The 17,004-nt window shown below is 42.1% G+C and overlaps 1 protein-coding gene and 1 long non-coding RNA gene across 2 annotated transcripts in view; both read right to left on the bottom strand.

The window, feature by feature from the left end:
* Positions 1-17,004, bottom strand: part of LOC309396195 — a 395,535-nt gene that overhangs the window by 11,054 nt on the left and 367,477 nt on the right. The gene's annotated exons all lie outside the window — the stretch shown is intronic.
* The window catches only part of ESAM (endothelial cell adhesion molecule), a 69,847-nt gene that overhangs the window by 9,189 nt on the left and 43,654 nt on the right, over positions 1-17,004 (bottom strand). Inside the window, exon 2 of the mRNA XM_081961092.1 lies at positions 3,887-4,041. Within this exon, the coding sequence (XP_081817218.1) occupies positions 3,887-4,041 (155 nt within the window). The remainder of the gene's footprint in view (positions 1-3,886; positions 4,042-17,004) is intronic.

Raw genomic sequence — 17,004 nt, 5'->3', positions numbered from 1 at the left:
TGGGTATTAATTCAAAGCTGAAATGAGGAGTATGTGTGAAAAATCAGAGGTTCTCCAAGATTCTTAAAATACCCTTTCTAATTACTCAAGTTAATTTGGAGGTGGAGAAAACATGGCTTGATAGACTGAATTAGCCCCATGCATACACCTCTGTCCTTCCAGAAAGCAGAAATGATGGTTTACATTTGTAAGTGGAGGAGAATGCAGAGTGGAGGGATGCCACTGAAGATCAGGCAACAATGTCCCAGGTGGGAGAAGTGCATTAAGGAATTGCTCAGTTTCTAAATGGTGGAACTTCAAAACAATAGTAGTGCCCAATTTATTGTCCATTCACTATCTCCTCCTTTCAGGACACTTGAATGCTGTATCAAACTCCAAGCAATCTCCTGCAGAGTATTTCTCAACCTTGGCATTTTAAGATGAGTGGACTTCAACTCCCAGAATTCCAGCAGCAAAGCTGGCTGAGGAATTCTGGGAGTTGAAGTCCACAAGTCTTAAAGTTGCCAAGGTTGGAGATCCCTGTGCATGTTTTCTCAACTTGGCAACGTCAAGTTGTATGGATTTCCAGAATTCCCCCAGCCAGCATTGCAGGAATTCTTTACTTTACTTTACTTTATTTCATATTTCTAGACCGCCCCCTCTCCCAAAAGGGACTCGGGGCGGTGTACAGTCAAGCTAAAACACAAATAAGATACGTATCAATAAATACATAAATACATAAATAGAGGAGGCTATATACAACTGTACCATCAAGTAAAGTATTAAGAGCAAATTTAAAAACAACCCCTAAAAATATCCCAAAATTGAATTTAAAATAATTACCCATAAAATTCCCCACGTAAAATATCTGCCAGGAGGTAAGATAAAACTATGCGTGGGCCAGGCCGGCTAATCGAAACAGGTGAGTCTTTAGTTTTTGTCGGAAGGAGCGGAAGTCGGTGGTAGTTCTAATGTCGGGGGGGAGGTCACAGTTGGGCCCATCACAGAGAAGGCTCTACTCCTAGGCGCCGCCCGTTGGCATTGCTTGGTGGACGGCACCTGGAGGAGCCACTCCCTGTGAGAGCGAATTGGTCGCAGGGATGTATGCGGTAGGATGCGATCCTGCAGGTAACTAGGCCCTGTGCCATTCTGGGAGTTGAAGTCCACAAGCTTTAAAGTTGCCAAGGTTGGAGACCCCTGTGCTAGAGCATGTTCCTGAACCTCTCCCATATGTGTGGAAATTGAAGTCCACACATCTTAAAAGTTGCCATGGTTGAAGAACTCTGCTCTAAAGTCTTCCTGGAGAATCTGCAATCAATAGAAGCTTGGTTCTTCAGCCTGGCTCTCAGTCCTCCTTCCCGCCTTCCTATCTTTTTCAAAGAGACACAAAGGTGTCAGTGCTACTTAGCACCTCTTCCGCTTGCATGGCTCATTCCCTACACAAAGCAGTGATAAGTCTAGCACATCATACGGATGATGCTCGGTAGGCATAGCAACGGCATCAAACAGTTCAAGATTTCAGCATGATACAAGAGTCCTCTGCATAAGTGCATAAGCATCACATATGGTGGACAAGACATCTGTGCCCTTCCTAACCTCTTTTTAAGCAGCCAAACTTCATGGCAAAAATTATGAATTTTGTCTGCGTGATTTCTCCCTTTCTGTAATTGGGGTAAAATGCAGTTAGCCATTGACTTACAACCATTTGCATAGTGATAGCACTGAAAGAAGTGTCTTATGACTGTTTTTCACACTTACGACTGTTGCATCACCCCCCATGGTCATGCCATCAAAATCCAGGCACTTGGCAACCTGGAGTCATGTAATTCCCCTCTTACGTCCAAAGTCAAAGGGGGGAGCCGGATTCACTTACTAACAGCGATTCGCTTAACAACGGAGGCAGGAACGATTGTAAAATGGGGCAAATTTCACTTAAAAACTGTCTTGCCCAGCAATGAAAAAAAAACTGGGCTCAATTGTGGTTGTAAGTCAAGGACCACCTGTATCATCTCACCTGCAACGGAATGCATTTATTTTGCCCCTTAAAACGAGCCCGCTCTCTTCTCTACCAAATGGAGCAAAATGCCCAGCCTTGCCAAAGCAGTGCTGCCATCCCTTCCGTGCCCCTGACCGCCCTCGTATTTCAAAAATATCTTTAAGACGATTGTGCAACTCCCACTTGCATGTCGAGGCTCTTAATTTCTGAATCTGTTGGCAGCCGACTTCCATTTTATGTCATGCTGGCTTTCTCTGCCTTCATCAGTCTTCGGGGTCCAAATGTGTTACAGTCTGCAAAGTGCTTTGAGAGACACTCAAGGGGCACACACAAGCCGAGCACGCAAAAGCGGGGATACTCTCCTATCCCAAAAAAGCCCACCCAGATTTGAGGCTAAACAGATTCACTGGTCAAGCAATGAGCTTCAGATCATAGTGGCATTGCATTCCCTAATTCATCCTCCCCATAAACAGAAAATATTGCTTTCTGAAGTGTCCCCAGCTGCCTAAGTCTATATCCTTCTAAAAAGAAGACATATAAATGAGGAGAAGATGCCTGAGCATCTTCTTTTTAGCTCTCTTATTATTTTTTTTAAAGATACTTTAAGCCTCTTGATTTTTTTATGTTGACTTTTTTTTTCTCCGAGTTTGATGCAGAGTCTGGAAGCTTGACAGAATTGGGATGCATCCCAATTGGGGGGAAAAGTAAAAATAAAGTAAAAATGAAATTTTAAAAAAAATTAAACAGCCTTAACATTAGATTGACGTAAACGGTCACTGAATTTCAGTGAACCAAACCTAAATGTGAGGAAGTCTTAAGCAGACAGGCAATTTTTCTATATATGTGGACATCTCCATCCTAATTCTGTTTATTTATTTTGGCATGGCATTAATCAATGATTGAGGAGGAGATGTATTTACTCTCATCTAGTTTTACGTTTAAAAAACAGCTAGCCTTTAAGAAAGATTTCCCTTCAATTTTACATCTTTCCATCTGAAGGGACGGGGTGGCTCAGTGGCTAAGATGCTGAGCTTGTCGGTTGGCAATTCAGCGGTTCGAATCCTTAGCGTCACCTAATAGAGTGAGCTCCCGTTTCTTGTCCCAGCTTCTGCTATGACCATTAAGGGCATGGTTTGGAGCCCGTATGGAAAGGAGGGGGTTATTTAAATGGTTATTATGGATTATTACATATAACTCAAACCGATTCATTCAAAAAATCTACAAATGTCTCTTTCGGTTAGATGGAGCCTTCAAATACAATACAATACAATACAATACAATACAATACAATACAATACAATACAATACAATACAATACAATACAATGTCACTGCGTTAATTGGTTTGCTAGCTACGCTGAAGATTTACCGCGCAGGTCACAGTTCTTATCTGACAAATGACTTAGTGTGCATGCTTTCACATTCCTTCTTAACTTTCTCTTCTGATCTTCTGTTCGCCTGCCGAAGGAGATAGGCACACAGCTTTGCCAAAATGTAATTAATTCAGTTAGCATGTTTTGTATTTTTATTTTCTTTTATATTAAAAATGTTTTTATTAGATCTTGCTTCGGGTTTATTTTTGCTTATTTCAAAAGTATGCTATAAGGGATGCCAAGATCCACACCTCCTTAATGCAGGGCGGAATTCTCACCCTAACATACAATACAATAGCAGAGTTGGAAGGGACCTTGGAGGTCTTCTAGTCTAACCCCCTGTCTAGGCAGGAAACCCTATACCGTTCCAGACAAATGGCTCTCCAACATCACCTTTACCTCTTATCTGTAGTGTTGGGCCATTGATCAGTTGACTGGGTTGCTAAACTGCATTCAAACTGTTTTTAGAAGCCTACCTGTTGCCAGTTTCTAGAAACCAGACATTAGATTTTCCCCGTCTTGGCAAAGTGAGTCAATACCTGAAAACGCTCCCCAGGTCTTTCCCTGTGCCAGGTGACAAAGGGAACCTTGACGCTGGCAGATGTATACCAGACGGGGAGTATGGCCTGCTGTCCTTCGATCACGGTCACTGAAGTTTGTCCAACTTCCACTTCCAAGACAGCAGAAGACAGTCCTGCAAGCATAAAAGAAATACAAGTGCTGATTACAGGAAGTCCTCAACTTATCACCGTTCCTTTAGTGACTGTTTCAAAGTTTACAACAGCACTGAAAAAGGTGACGGATGACTGTTTTTCACACTTGTGACCATTGCAGCATTCCCATAGTTAATTCCCTGAATTAAAATTCAGGCACTTGGCAACCGACTCGTGTTTATGACGGCTGCATCGGATTACCTTTTGTGACCTTCTGACAAGCAAAGTCAAGGGGGAAGCCAGATTCACTTAGCAACGGTGGTACTAATTTAACAACTGCAGTGATTCACTTCACAAATGTGGCAAAAAAAAGTCGTAAAATGGGGCAAAGCTCACTTAACAGATTTCTCACGCTAAGTGAGAAGCTTAATTGGGGCCGTAAGCTGAGGACTAGCTGCATTTATTACAGTAATAGAGTATGAAGTATGGACATGTTGGAGTCTTGTGCGAAATCATCTGAGGGAAGCAAATATTCACAGACAGTTTTCACCAAGGAGAAAACTACATGAAACCTAAATGTGTTCAGACAAGACAAAACTGTTTAGGTAACCCAGACAAGGGATGCTGTTTAGGCTGCAGAGAATTTAGGCTATTTCCTTCAAGGAAATACTTCTATTTCGGACAATGGGTTGGCTGGGGAATTCTGGGAGTTGAATTCCACATCTTAGAACCCGGTCCAGTTTGAGAAACACTGAATTAGTGTGTCTATGGAAATTCTCAGTCATCCAGGTCATGGTTGTCCCAAAGGTGCTTTTTTCAAGAGGCAGCTGAACTTTCTGTTTTTTCTTTGAAGATGTCTCCCTTCTCATCCAAGAAACTTCTTCAGCTCTTCGTTCTTGGATGAGAAGCGAAATGTCTTTAAAGAAAACCAGAAAGTCAAGTTGCCTCTTGAAAAAGCATCTTTGGGACTGAACTAGAGTGTTTTCTTCTGGTCTACTAACTGGACCTTTTGATTGTTGGTTTTCCCGGGTGTTTTTATAGAACGATCTCCCTTTCTTGAAGTCCATACCTGACTTGGCCACTTCAGGATCTCACCACATAAAGCACTAAGGCTTAGAGGAGTCATTGCAAAATGCTTGCCACTAATTTCAAATGACATTGAACATTAAGATGAATGATGGAGTCTGAACTGTGAAGTTAAGCCAGTGAGAGGCAGATGAGTCTAAGAATCTTTCCTCAGGGTATTTAACCAGAGAAAAAACAATCTCCACTCCAGGAACCACACAACAATTATAGGTTTCACCTCACAATCTTGTTGCTAAGGATTTCGACCCTAGCTGCATCATGTGGATTTATTTGAAGGGACCTCTGAACTTCCGATCACTATTTCCATCAAATTCCCCAGCTCCCCCATCCAGATTTTTCCCTACAAAGAGGTGGAGACTTTTAGTATTGCTAGCAAATTGCGAGCATTTTTCCCCTCAGTGGAATTTTACCTCTTCCTGATGGAAATGCACTGAATCTGGATCATTCTGTGCCTCTCTGACTGACTTGCTAGGCTTGGTGGAAAACCATTCTCAAAAACAAGCGTCAAAAACAACTCAATAAAAACAACCAACCAATGAATGGTTGCCATCTTCCAATGCCCAACACGAGAGACTGGCTTTAAAAAAATAAAGCAAACTTAATCACACTTGGAAAAGCTGCTAGCCTTCCTCATTAGTATTTCTATTTTGGGAACATGTTTTTTTTTTAAAAAAAAAAAAGAAAGAAATGCATTGCCAGAAGAGGGCAATTTCTCTCAGAATTCAGAGCACTGAAAACTTGAATTGTAAAAGCATTTTAGATCACCACTGCAAAAATATCTTATACCCATTCTACCCCCATGCTTAACATACATTTCTCATTGTTGCAATATAAGACCTCTTATATACACTTACATTTACAAATATTACATCATCTTTCGATCTGGGTTGTGTTTTTTTTTAAAGAAATGCATGCCAGAAGAGGGCAATTTCTCTCAGAATTCAGAGCACTGAAAACTTGAATTGTAAAAGCATTTTAGATCACCACTGCAAAAATATCTTATACCCATTCTACCCCCATGCTTAACATACATTTCTCATTGTTGCAATATAAGACCTCTTATATACACTTACATTTACAAATATTACATCATCTTTCGATCTGGGTTGTTTTTTTTTTTAAAGAAATGCATGCCAGAAGAGGGCAATTTCTCTCAGAATTCAGAGCACTGAAAACTTGAATTGTAAAAGCATTTTAGATCACCACTGCAAAAATATCTTATACCCATTCTACCCCCATGCTTAACATACATTTCTCATTGTTGCAATATAAGACCTCTTATATACACTTACATTTACAAATATTACATCATCTTTCGATCTGGGTTGTTGTTTTTTTAAAGAAATGCATGCCAGAAGAGGGTAATTTCTCTCTGAATTCAGAGCACTGAAAACTTGAATTGTAAAAGCATTTTAGATCACCACTGCAAAAATATCTTATACCCATTCTACCCCCATGCTTAACATACATTTCTCATTGTTGCAATATAAGACCTCTTATATACACTTACATTTACAAATATTACATCATCTTTCGATCTGGGTTGTTGTTTTTTTAAAGAAATGCATGCCAGAAGAGGGCAATTTCTCTCAGAATTCAGAGCACTGAAAACTTGAATTGTAAAAGCATTTTAGATCACCACTGCAAAAATATCTTATACCCATTCTACCCCCATGCTTAACATACATTTCTCATTGTTGCAATATAAGACCTCTTATATACACTTACATTTACAAATATTACATCATCTTTCGATCTGGGTTGTGTTTTTTTTTTAAAGAAATGCATGCCAGAAGAGGGCAATTTCTCTCTGAATTCAGAGCACTGAAAACTTGAATTGTAAAAGCATTTTAGATCACCACTGCAAAAATATCTTATACCCATTCTACCCCCATGCTTAACATACATTTCTCATTGTTGCAATATAAGACCTCTTATATACACTTACATTTACAAATATTACATCATCTTTCGATCTGGGTTGTTGTTTTTTTTAAAGAAATGCATGCCAGAAGAGGGTAATTTCTCTCAGAATTCAGAGCACTGAAAACTTGAATTGTAAAAGCATTTTAGATCACCACTGCAAAAATATCTTATACCCATTCTACCCCCATGCTTAACATACATTTCTCATTGTTGCAATATAAGACCTCTTATATACACTTACATTTACAAATATTACATCATCTTTCGATCTGGGTTGTTTTTTTTTTTAAAGAAATGCATGCCAGAAGAGGGTAATTTCTCTCAGAATTCAGAGCACTGAAAACTTGAATTGTAAAAGCATTTTAGATCACCACTGCAAAAATATCTTATACCCATTCTACCCCCATGCTTAACATACATTTCTCATTGTTGCAATATAAGACCTCTTATATACACTTACATTTACAAATATTACATCATCTTTCGATCTGGGTTGTTTTTCTTTTAAAGAAATGCATGCCAGAAGAGGGCAATTTCTCTCAGAATTCAGAGCACTGAAAACTTGAATTGTAAAAGCATTTTAGATCACCACTGCAAAAATATCTTATACCCATTCTACCCCCATGCTTAACATACATTTCTCATTGTTGCAATATAAGACCTCTTATATACACTTACATTTACAAATATTACATCATCTTTCGATCTGGGTTGTTTTTCTTTTAAAGAAATGCATGCCAGAAGAGGGCAATTTCTCTCAGAATTCAGAGCACTGAAAACTTGAATTGTAAAAGCATTTTAGATCACCACTGCAAAAATATCTTATACCCATTCTACCCCCATGGCAGGTTATTCTGTACAGGCAATCCTCGACTTTTAACCACAGCTGAGCCTAGAGTTTTTGTCACTAAGTGAGTGCTGTAACAGTCATAAGAATGAAAACTGATCAGAAGTCCCTTTTTCCAGTGCTATTGTAACTTCAAACATATGGTCATTAAATCAAGGACTACCTGTAGAAAGGTGGAAATTTAAAAAAGGACAGATTACAATTCAAAATTGTAAGTATTAGATCTGCTTGTGGGGCCCCACATTGTGGATTTGCTCTTCCTATAAAACAGCTTCCAAATCAGTTATAATATTGGAGAGCCCTTGATTCATAAACGTACAACAGGATGCTCTGGAGCTGGGATACCCTCTCATTAAGCTTGGAAACAGAAATGATGGAGTTGACTTCACCACGTAATGGGTTCTTTCTCTTCAGTGAATAAAGTTGTCTTGTGGAACATGTCCTCGATTTCTTCTCGAGTCTTGAGGGGGGAAAAGTGTTTCTAATCTACTTCATTTCAGGGATGTATCCCTTGGGACACCAGGATAGTGAAGAAGTCAGCAAAGATGAACAACTGGGATTCCTCCTTTTTCCTAGGAAAAGGTTTGAGGCAGATCATTCCAACAAGCAACATCAGGAGGAGATGACATAGGAAGGGAGGGTCTGCTGGAAGACCAAGGCCATCAGCCTCCTTGCTTTCTGATCTATTTCTACATGGTCATTCTATGTGTATCTTTTTATATTAAGCTTTTTAGGCTGTAAACTTACTGGCAACAAGTGTCCTGTTCTGTAGTTTCTTTGGAAGCTTTGTTGGATCAATGTATGTATGTATGTATGAATGTATGTATGTTGACTGTCTGTGAAAACCATTGTATACAAACTGCTTCTTGAAATTGTCTGTTAGGGTTACATGGTCAGCTTCACTCTTTCCTGGAGCTATCCCATTTTGCTCACCCATCCCATGAGTCCCACTTCTCATTGAGATGTTTGTAGGTAAAGGTTCCCCTCGCACATATGTGCTAGTTGTTCCCAAATCTAGGGGGCGGTGCTCATCTCCGCTTCTAAGCCAAAGAGCCAGTGCTGTCTGAAGACGTCTCCGTGGTCATGTGGCCAGCATGACTAAACACCAAAGGTGCAGGGAACGCTGTTACCTTCCCACCAAAGGTGGTCCCTATTTTTCTACTTGCATTTTTTACGTGCTTTCGAACTGCTAGGTTGGCAGAAGCTGGGACAAGTAACGGGAGCTCACTCCATTACACTAGGGATTCAAGCCGCCAAACTGCCGACCTTTCTGATCAGCGTCTTAGCCACTGAGCCCTTGAGAGTTTTTAGATTCCCCCTTTTTTGGTTCCTTAAACATATATGCACAGAAACACACAAGGATGACATGCTTCTGAAGTGGAGTACATTCCCAGGTGTGGGATGTAGGTTTGGTCTCCTGAATTGGCCTAATAAAGCCTGAGTGGATCTTGTTATCCTTTGTTTGATGAGATCCCTGATGGTTTTCAACTTCCCTGGTAGCATTCACCAGAGTTCATCAAGGAATGCCCTAGGGAAGATTATCAGAAATTATTTTACATTGCCATAGAAACTAGTACTCAAAATAATGGAGAATGTGAGGCTGACTAGATTTCATTTAAGTATACACAGTATTAAAACAAACATGCATACATACACACACCTCTCCAGATGACAATATCTATATGTCAGTGGAATGGTTAACCTATAGAAGTTATGTGTCTATGGAGATTCTCATTCATCCAGGTCATGGTTGTCCCAAAGGTGCTTTTTCAAAAGGCAAGTGGACTTTCTTGTTGTTGTTTTTTCTTTGAAAACGTTTCACTTCTCAGCCAAGAAGCTTCTTCAGTTCTTCAGTTGGATGAGAAGCGAAATGGTGTTTTTTTTTTCTTTGAAAAAAAGAAACTGAAGAAGCTTTTGGGGTGAGAAGTGAAACATTTTCAATATTTTCAAAGGGAAAAAACCCCAAGGAAATCTAGTTGCCTTTTGGAACAGAACCTTTGGGACTATAGAGGTTATGGGTTCTTTGTCTCGGAAGGTTTTCAGGATATTGAACAGTCACTTCTCATTGGATGGTTTAACTGGTTTCTCTGAATTTTGCAGAAGGTTGGAGTAGATGGTTCTTGTGGTCCTTTCAAACTCCTACAATTCTAACCTCTTTCCATTGAAACCCAAGGACAGACCATCTAAATCAGTGTTTCTCAACCTTGACGGCTTTAAGTCCTATGGACTTCAACTCCCAGAATCCTCCAACCAGCTGGCTGGGGAATTCTGGGAGTTGAAGTCCCCAGGACTTAAAGTCGCCAAGGTTGAGAAACACTGATCTAAATAAACTTCACCCTGGATTTGTTCAGATAGGTGGGAACGATATAGAATAGAAAAACGACAGTGGCACTGCTGTCCAACTCTCAGAAAAAAAAATACCATAATAAAATATGTTTTAAAGAACACCCCCCAAAAAAAGAAATTCCAAAGAGCCTTTGGAATGAATGAGAGAATGGAAAACCTGGGGGGGGAAATTGGAAGGTAGATTTGGATACAAAATAGCTTTACTCTCCTTCCAGTTGCGAAGGGTTTGGATCTCCTCCTTTGAAACTCCTTAATTATTAGGCATCTCTGCCCCAAACAACATTTCAGAGGGAAGTTAACAGTTCTTGAAAAGTGATGGGGTTCATTCCGACTGGTGCAAGTAGCATGCCTCAAGCTGCAGGGCAAGAAAATCAAATGGAATCAGATGCTCTGAAAATGCTCTGCATTTTCCTGACATGATAATACCCAAGATGTCAAAGAGGAAACAAAATCGCCTGCGACGCCCAGAGAATCATCGTAGCCCCTTGAGACGTGGCCTGTGACTTGCTGCTTGCCTAAATTCCCTCAAATACTAGGACGGCAATCTTGATTAGCCTCGGAAGTGTAGTTCAGGGAGAAGCGTCACATTCAAGGACCAGAAACTGATTTCTGAATGGATTTTAATGCACCGGCTTCCTCGGAATCCCTTCCCAAAGGACGGGCCATTGATTTGCATCGTGCTTTTGCATCTCTGCTAAATGAAACAGGATAAAATTTCTTTGCAAACAGGATAGAAAGTAATTAAATACATTTTTTTTCTTTAAAAACGCAGATGCACGCATGTTGTTAACAGCCAAGATGTGTTTTTTTTTTGCCCCTTCGGGCTCCTTAAAGGATGCACCACCTGCCATCAGGAGGGAAAAGGTTTCCTGTCTTCCAAGGCCTGACTGCAAGATGCCGGAAGCAAGAACACTGGCGATAATGGAGCCCAGCCTCCCAGTTACAGGAACTGCTCTTTGGCAACAGGTCCAGTCATTTCCACCAAAGGCTTTGGGGAAACAAAACCTAGGAAACCGCCTGGGATAACAACAGGAAGCTGCCCTTCTGCCTTGCTCGATAAGGTGCCAAGATTTTTCCCAGGGGCCTCCCTCTTTGCTATCGGCTCTCCGCAGTTGCAATCACAGAGTTTTTGTTTGCCATGGAAGTGACGACCCCTCTACACAAGGCGGAGACCACTAACCCTCTCCAGATCCAACATCCTGAGTGCATCAGTGCCAGAGGTCCAAAAGAATGTTTTTAGAAGGACCCATGTTCTTCTTCGTCCTTGAGAGACAAGCGAACAGGATCTTCAGTCCACCAACTAATGGGTTGGACTTTTTGGGGGCTGAAGAGCAAGTTCTTGCCTTCTTGTTGGATAAATCAGGATCCAGAAACCTGAAGTGTGAAGTCCTCAAAGCCCTCTGTGCTTCATTTTAGGGACCAAGACAGTCTGCCATTTAACTAATGGAGGTCAGGAGCCAACTCATCTCAGAAGAGGGGACTCTTTCCACTAAAAGCCAGAATGATATAATGGTCGATGTGCTGAATTAGGGTCAGGTTGAAGTTCACTGTTACCAATGGAAACTGTCTGGGTGGCTTTAGGTCAGCCAGTCTTCTGTAACCCACAAAACTATTGTTGTGAGAAAACACAGCATAGAGCTTTGAGCTCTTTGGAGGAAAGGTGGAATGTACGTCTGACCAACGACAACAAAAACTACTTTCCCTTTTCCTCTCCACGAAAGAAACCAAACGACACATTTCTCCATTTGAATGACAGCAACAGCAACAACAACAACAACAACAACAACAGCAACAACAAACGACTCTCAGCATTATTGGCTACCTGCACATAATGAAGGAAAACTATGTCTATAAAACTTTGTCTATGCTGTGAAGGAATGACAAGAATTGTGGTCCATCCAAGGGTGGGATTCAGCTGGTTTGGACTGGTTCGGGCAAACCAGATGCTAATTTTGCATCCAGTTCGCTGAACCGGTTGTTGCAAAGATTGGCTGGCCCCGCCCACCCCTCCCCTCCCAGGAGTCTCCATGCGGCCCATTCACCATGCGAGGTAAGTTCAGGGCCCACATGGAGGCTCTGGGAAAAATGGGCCTACTGGAACTTCCAGAAGTCCGGAAACGGGCCCATTTCTAGCTTCCAGAGGGTGGCTGTTTTTGCCTTCTCAGAGGCTCGAGGAAAGCCTCCGGAGCCTGGGGAGGGCAAAAACACACACCCACTGCCACGAGGAGGCTGAGTAGGCCACATTCCCCATGGCCACGTCCATTCAGCAACCGGCCAGAGAACCGGTTGCTACAAATTTTCAATCCCACCCCTGGGTCCATCCTGCTTGAAAGGTACAGATAGGGAAACGAGGTTACTTTGGGATAAGAGCAAACACTGGTTCAAACAGCATCTACTATTCCTGTTTAGTTCTCTCTGAAACTGATGGTGTTTATTTGAATAGATTTTTTCCAGACAACATGTAAGTGGGTAAGTGGGAAGGTTGGTTCGTTCCTTCGTTCCTTCGTTCCTTCGTTCCTTCGTTCGTTCCTTCCTTCCTTCCTTCGTTCCTTCCTTCCTTCCTTCCTTCCTTCCTTCCTTCCTTTCCCTTCCCTTCCCTTCCCTTCCTTCTCTCCCTCCCTCCCTCCCTCCCCTCCCTCTATCTCTGAATTTTAAAATCTTATTTTAGCTTAAATAAAGATATCCTACTTGTTTCCTTGGAGATAGGCCATAACATAAAGGCCACCTGTCAATGTGATTTGCCTGGCAAGCAACAGAAAGTAGGCATTGCTACTAGCAAATCTGATGACATGAGCCAGAAGGCAAGTCTCAAGGAATATTAACAGGTCAGAATATGAAATTCCAAGTTGGAGCGATTCCAAGGATGGAGATCCGAGCTGGACAGTCCTTGGAGATCACCAGAGTAAAAGCTACCTGGAGTATTTAGTGGCAATTCAGGAGGAGGACCAGCAGAGAGGAAGAATGTTCTTCTGAAGAGAAACCAACAGGTTACGCCTGAAAGCAGCATGAAAAGAGTTACTAATATTAAAACAATTCCCTCCACTCCCTCTCTCAACACAACCACATAACAATCCCTAGTTCGATAATATTGGGTCCTTGTATTTTCTCTTTTAAGGGCAAGATGCAACTAGAAGCAAAGAAAGAGACCTACGGCCATGGAACACCCATGGTCACATTCATTTCATGCCCTACCTGGAGTCGTCTTGGCTAACCATATGTTGAAAAGAAAAAAATGGGTGAGCAAAATAAACAAACAGACAGACAGACTCTGGAAAGAGCGCAGTGAAGAGCGACAAAGATGATTGGGGTACCGGAGGCTACAACATATGAAGAATGGTTGCAGGAATTGGGTCTGTCTAGTGAAAAGAAGAACCAGGGTGACACAATAGCAATGTTCCAGTATTTGAGAGGCTGTCATAAAGAAGAGGGAGTCAGACTATTCTGCAAAGAAGGCAGGACAAGAAGCAACGGGTGGAAACTAATCAAGGAGAGAAGCAACCTAGAACTAAGGAGAAATTTCCTGACAGTGAGAACAACTAATCAGTGGAACATCTTCAGAAGTTGTGGTGGGTGCTCCAATACTGGAAGCTTTTAAAAAGGGACTGGACAACCATTTGTCTGAAATGGTATAGGACCGTGTTGGCAAACCAATGGCACAGGGGTGGGTTCCTGCCAGTCCTAACCTCTTCTAGAGAAGAGGTTCCACAAATCTACAGTGCCATTTAGAACCGGTTCCAGCTCCCTCTCCCCGCCCGTCCACACATCATCAAGATGAAGAGCGAGAGGAGGAATTCTGGGAGTTGAAGTCCACAAGTCTTAAAGCTGTCAAGTTTCAACACCCCTGGGGTTTTTTTCTCTAAAGGGTTAGGGGTGCAAGGGTCTTGTAACTTGACAGCTTTAAGACTTGCGTGCTTCAAATGCCAGAGTTTCTGAGCCAAAATTTGGGTTGCTAAGCAAGAGCGTTGTTAAGTGAGTTTCACCACATTTTACAAGTTGGCCACGCCCACCCGGTCACATGGCTGGCAAGCCACACCCACAAAGCATGCCACACCTACAGAAGAGGTTCTAAAAAAATTTGAAACCCACCACTGCAATGGCACATGCGAAGACTTCCAGTGTTGGGGCATTCACAACTTCTGGAGGCATATATTTTTTATATTATTTATCATTAAAGAAAGGAACAATCTGGTTTAAAAGCACAGGCATTCAAAATCAACAAGCCAGGCTCATTAAGAACATTTCACAAATATGTTTATCTAGCATGGTTGCCACCCACCGCACTGACCTCCCCATCACTTGCTTCTGACTGAGCTGGAGTTCGAGCTTTTTTTTTTTGAAAGATCTTCTGTTAGCTGACGTGTTTAGCTTTTAATAAGACATGGGCTTAGTAGTCTTACAGAGGAGGTAATATCCTTGAAAAAGATCTGAACAAACCGTCTCAACATCCGTGGGGCAGAAGCAGCCGAAGTGGGCCACAAGAGGCATGATACTACGGAGTGGATGTAAGGCATGGATTAACTTCCACCAACTGATTTTCCACGGAAGAAGCTGTAGGGATTTTATACAACTAATGTGAACGTTTTTCAGGCTGAACATTATTGCCTATGTATGAACCCTTTGCATTCATATGAACAAGTGTCCCAGAGGTACTTTTTCAAAAGGCAACTGTTACTTTCTTCATTTTTCCTGGAAGACACTTCACTTCTCATCCAAGAAGCTTCTTCGGTTCCAACTGAGTAATGGAGGGTGGAAGGATTTCTCTTCCTTGCAATCCTCTGGTCATTCACACTCTTCCTGAGACTCCTGTTTCTTGGATGTTTATCCGCGCCCACAAGAGTCACCTCAAGGCACGGATAAACCTTCAACTAAGGAACCTAAATCCTTCCATCTTCCACCATTCAGTCAGAAGCAATGAAGCTTCTCGGATGGGAAGAGAAACGTCTTCAAGGAAAAACAAAGCCCTGTTGCCTTTTGAAAAAGCAGCAATGGGACAACCCTGGCCTGGAGGACTGAGACTCTCCATAGATATGAATGAATGGTTTCAATCATGGGAAATCAGGCTTGTCAAATTAACTGTCGTTTTCCTGAGAAACAAGCTTCTTGGAAGAAACATTGCGGAGACAGAAAATGGGTTTGGGGTGTGTGGAAACCTTGTTTACCCATGGGACATTTGACTACTCTTGAACAACCGTAAGAAGTTATTTCCTTTTGCCAGATGATCCAAGAATCATGAAAGAGGCAGTTGAGGTGCATCTTGGGTGGGCTATGCAAAAATGGGGCTAATCTCTGCTTTGCTTCCCACTCCTCCCAAGCTGCTGAGAGCCTGTGATTTTTTCTTTGCCTGTAGAACAGCTCTGGAACAAGGGATAGCGTTCTAATTTCACATTCCATCTGATCTGAAGGCAACGGCTCAGCTGATTAGAATGAAACTGTTCTGTAGGGAGAACGAGGCAGGCAGGACCTGAGGCAAGGCAGGTTGAAGCTAACACAACCTTTATTAACAGTATAACAAAATGTAAAGTGAACCTCGACCCGGCAAACAGCAGCATTTGACAGCTGACCGCTCTTTTTATACTAGAGCTGTCAGACGCTGGACCAATAGAATGGCTGCATTCTCCCGCCAGCTGGCTGCTCAACCAATCAGGGGCCAGCAATGATAGTCAATGGCGTCGTAGCCTCGAGGGCTTAACGGAAACGGTTGCTGAAGTGACAATTGTTCACCATCCTTGTCGGGTTTTGGTTTCATGGCTGGAACAACTGCGTGGCGGGAGCTTTAAAAACAGCTATTGTACATGCTACTTTTCTCGTTAGCCAGAAATCCGGGGGTTTTCGAGGTGCACAGACCATCACTCAGCGGTGGGATTCACTGGCCTTCCCTACCAGTTTGCAAATGTGAGCACAGTCTGTGCTCGTGCATTACGACGGGGCTGGTAGGCAGAGCCTCCCGCCGCCACCGCTACCGGTTCACTCAAACCGGAGGGAACTGGCTGAATACCACTTCTGCCATCACTGATTAGCAAAGTGAGTATTTCATACTGCAGAGATTCGCTCTTATAGCTTTCCACATCAGGAGAACACCAAGAAGATGATATGCAGTGGCAAAGAAGATGTTTCTGTGTTACTACTTTTTCTGCATTGCATTACCTACTAATTGCAGGAACAGCCCAACCTATGCAAGCATTGGATTCCCCAGCACCAAGTTATAGTCATTACTTTATTGAAGATAGGGAAGAGAGAGAAATTCTGAATCAAGGGCTGGGCCTGAGATCAATGGTTGGTTCTGAGACCAAGGACTGGTCCAATTAACTAAGATTTAGTATCAGAATCAGAATAAAGCTGGAAGGGACCTTGGGGGTCTTCTAGTCCACCCCCTGCTCAAGCAGGAGATCCTACACCATTTCAGACAAGTGACTGTCCAGTCACTTCTTAAAAACCTCCAATGATGAAGCACCCACAACTTCTGAAGGCCATACTTTCCTCAACTCCTCATTACACAATAGTTGGATATGAGGTTAACTTCAAGAATAACTGGACTGCAGATAAGAGCTTAGCACCAAAATCTAGTGGCCGTGATCACCAGTAACTAATGCCCCAAACCAAAGAAAATTAAAACCAATCATGAAACATGGTAACAATATTTTTTATAGAAACACAAACACAGAAACAAAATTGCTGGATGGCTCCAAGATTCTTTAGCTACTCAAATTCCAAACTTGGATATCCTTAGGTACTAGCAAGAGGATGCGACAATATTAGTTGTCTTCCAACTGCGTTATTCCATTATTTCTTAACTGCCATA

The sequence above is a fragment of the Natrix helvetica genome (assembly GCF_964273705.1).
Source record: "Natrix helvetica genome assembly, chromosome: 8".
NCBI classification, from domain to species: domain Eukaryota; kingdom Metazoa; phylum Chordata; class Lepidosauria; order Squamata; family Natricidae; genus Natrix; species Natrix helvetica.
Note: the sequence above shows the minus strand (reverse complement) of the source record. Positions and strands in the feature narration are given on the sequence as shown.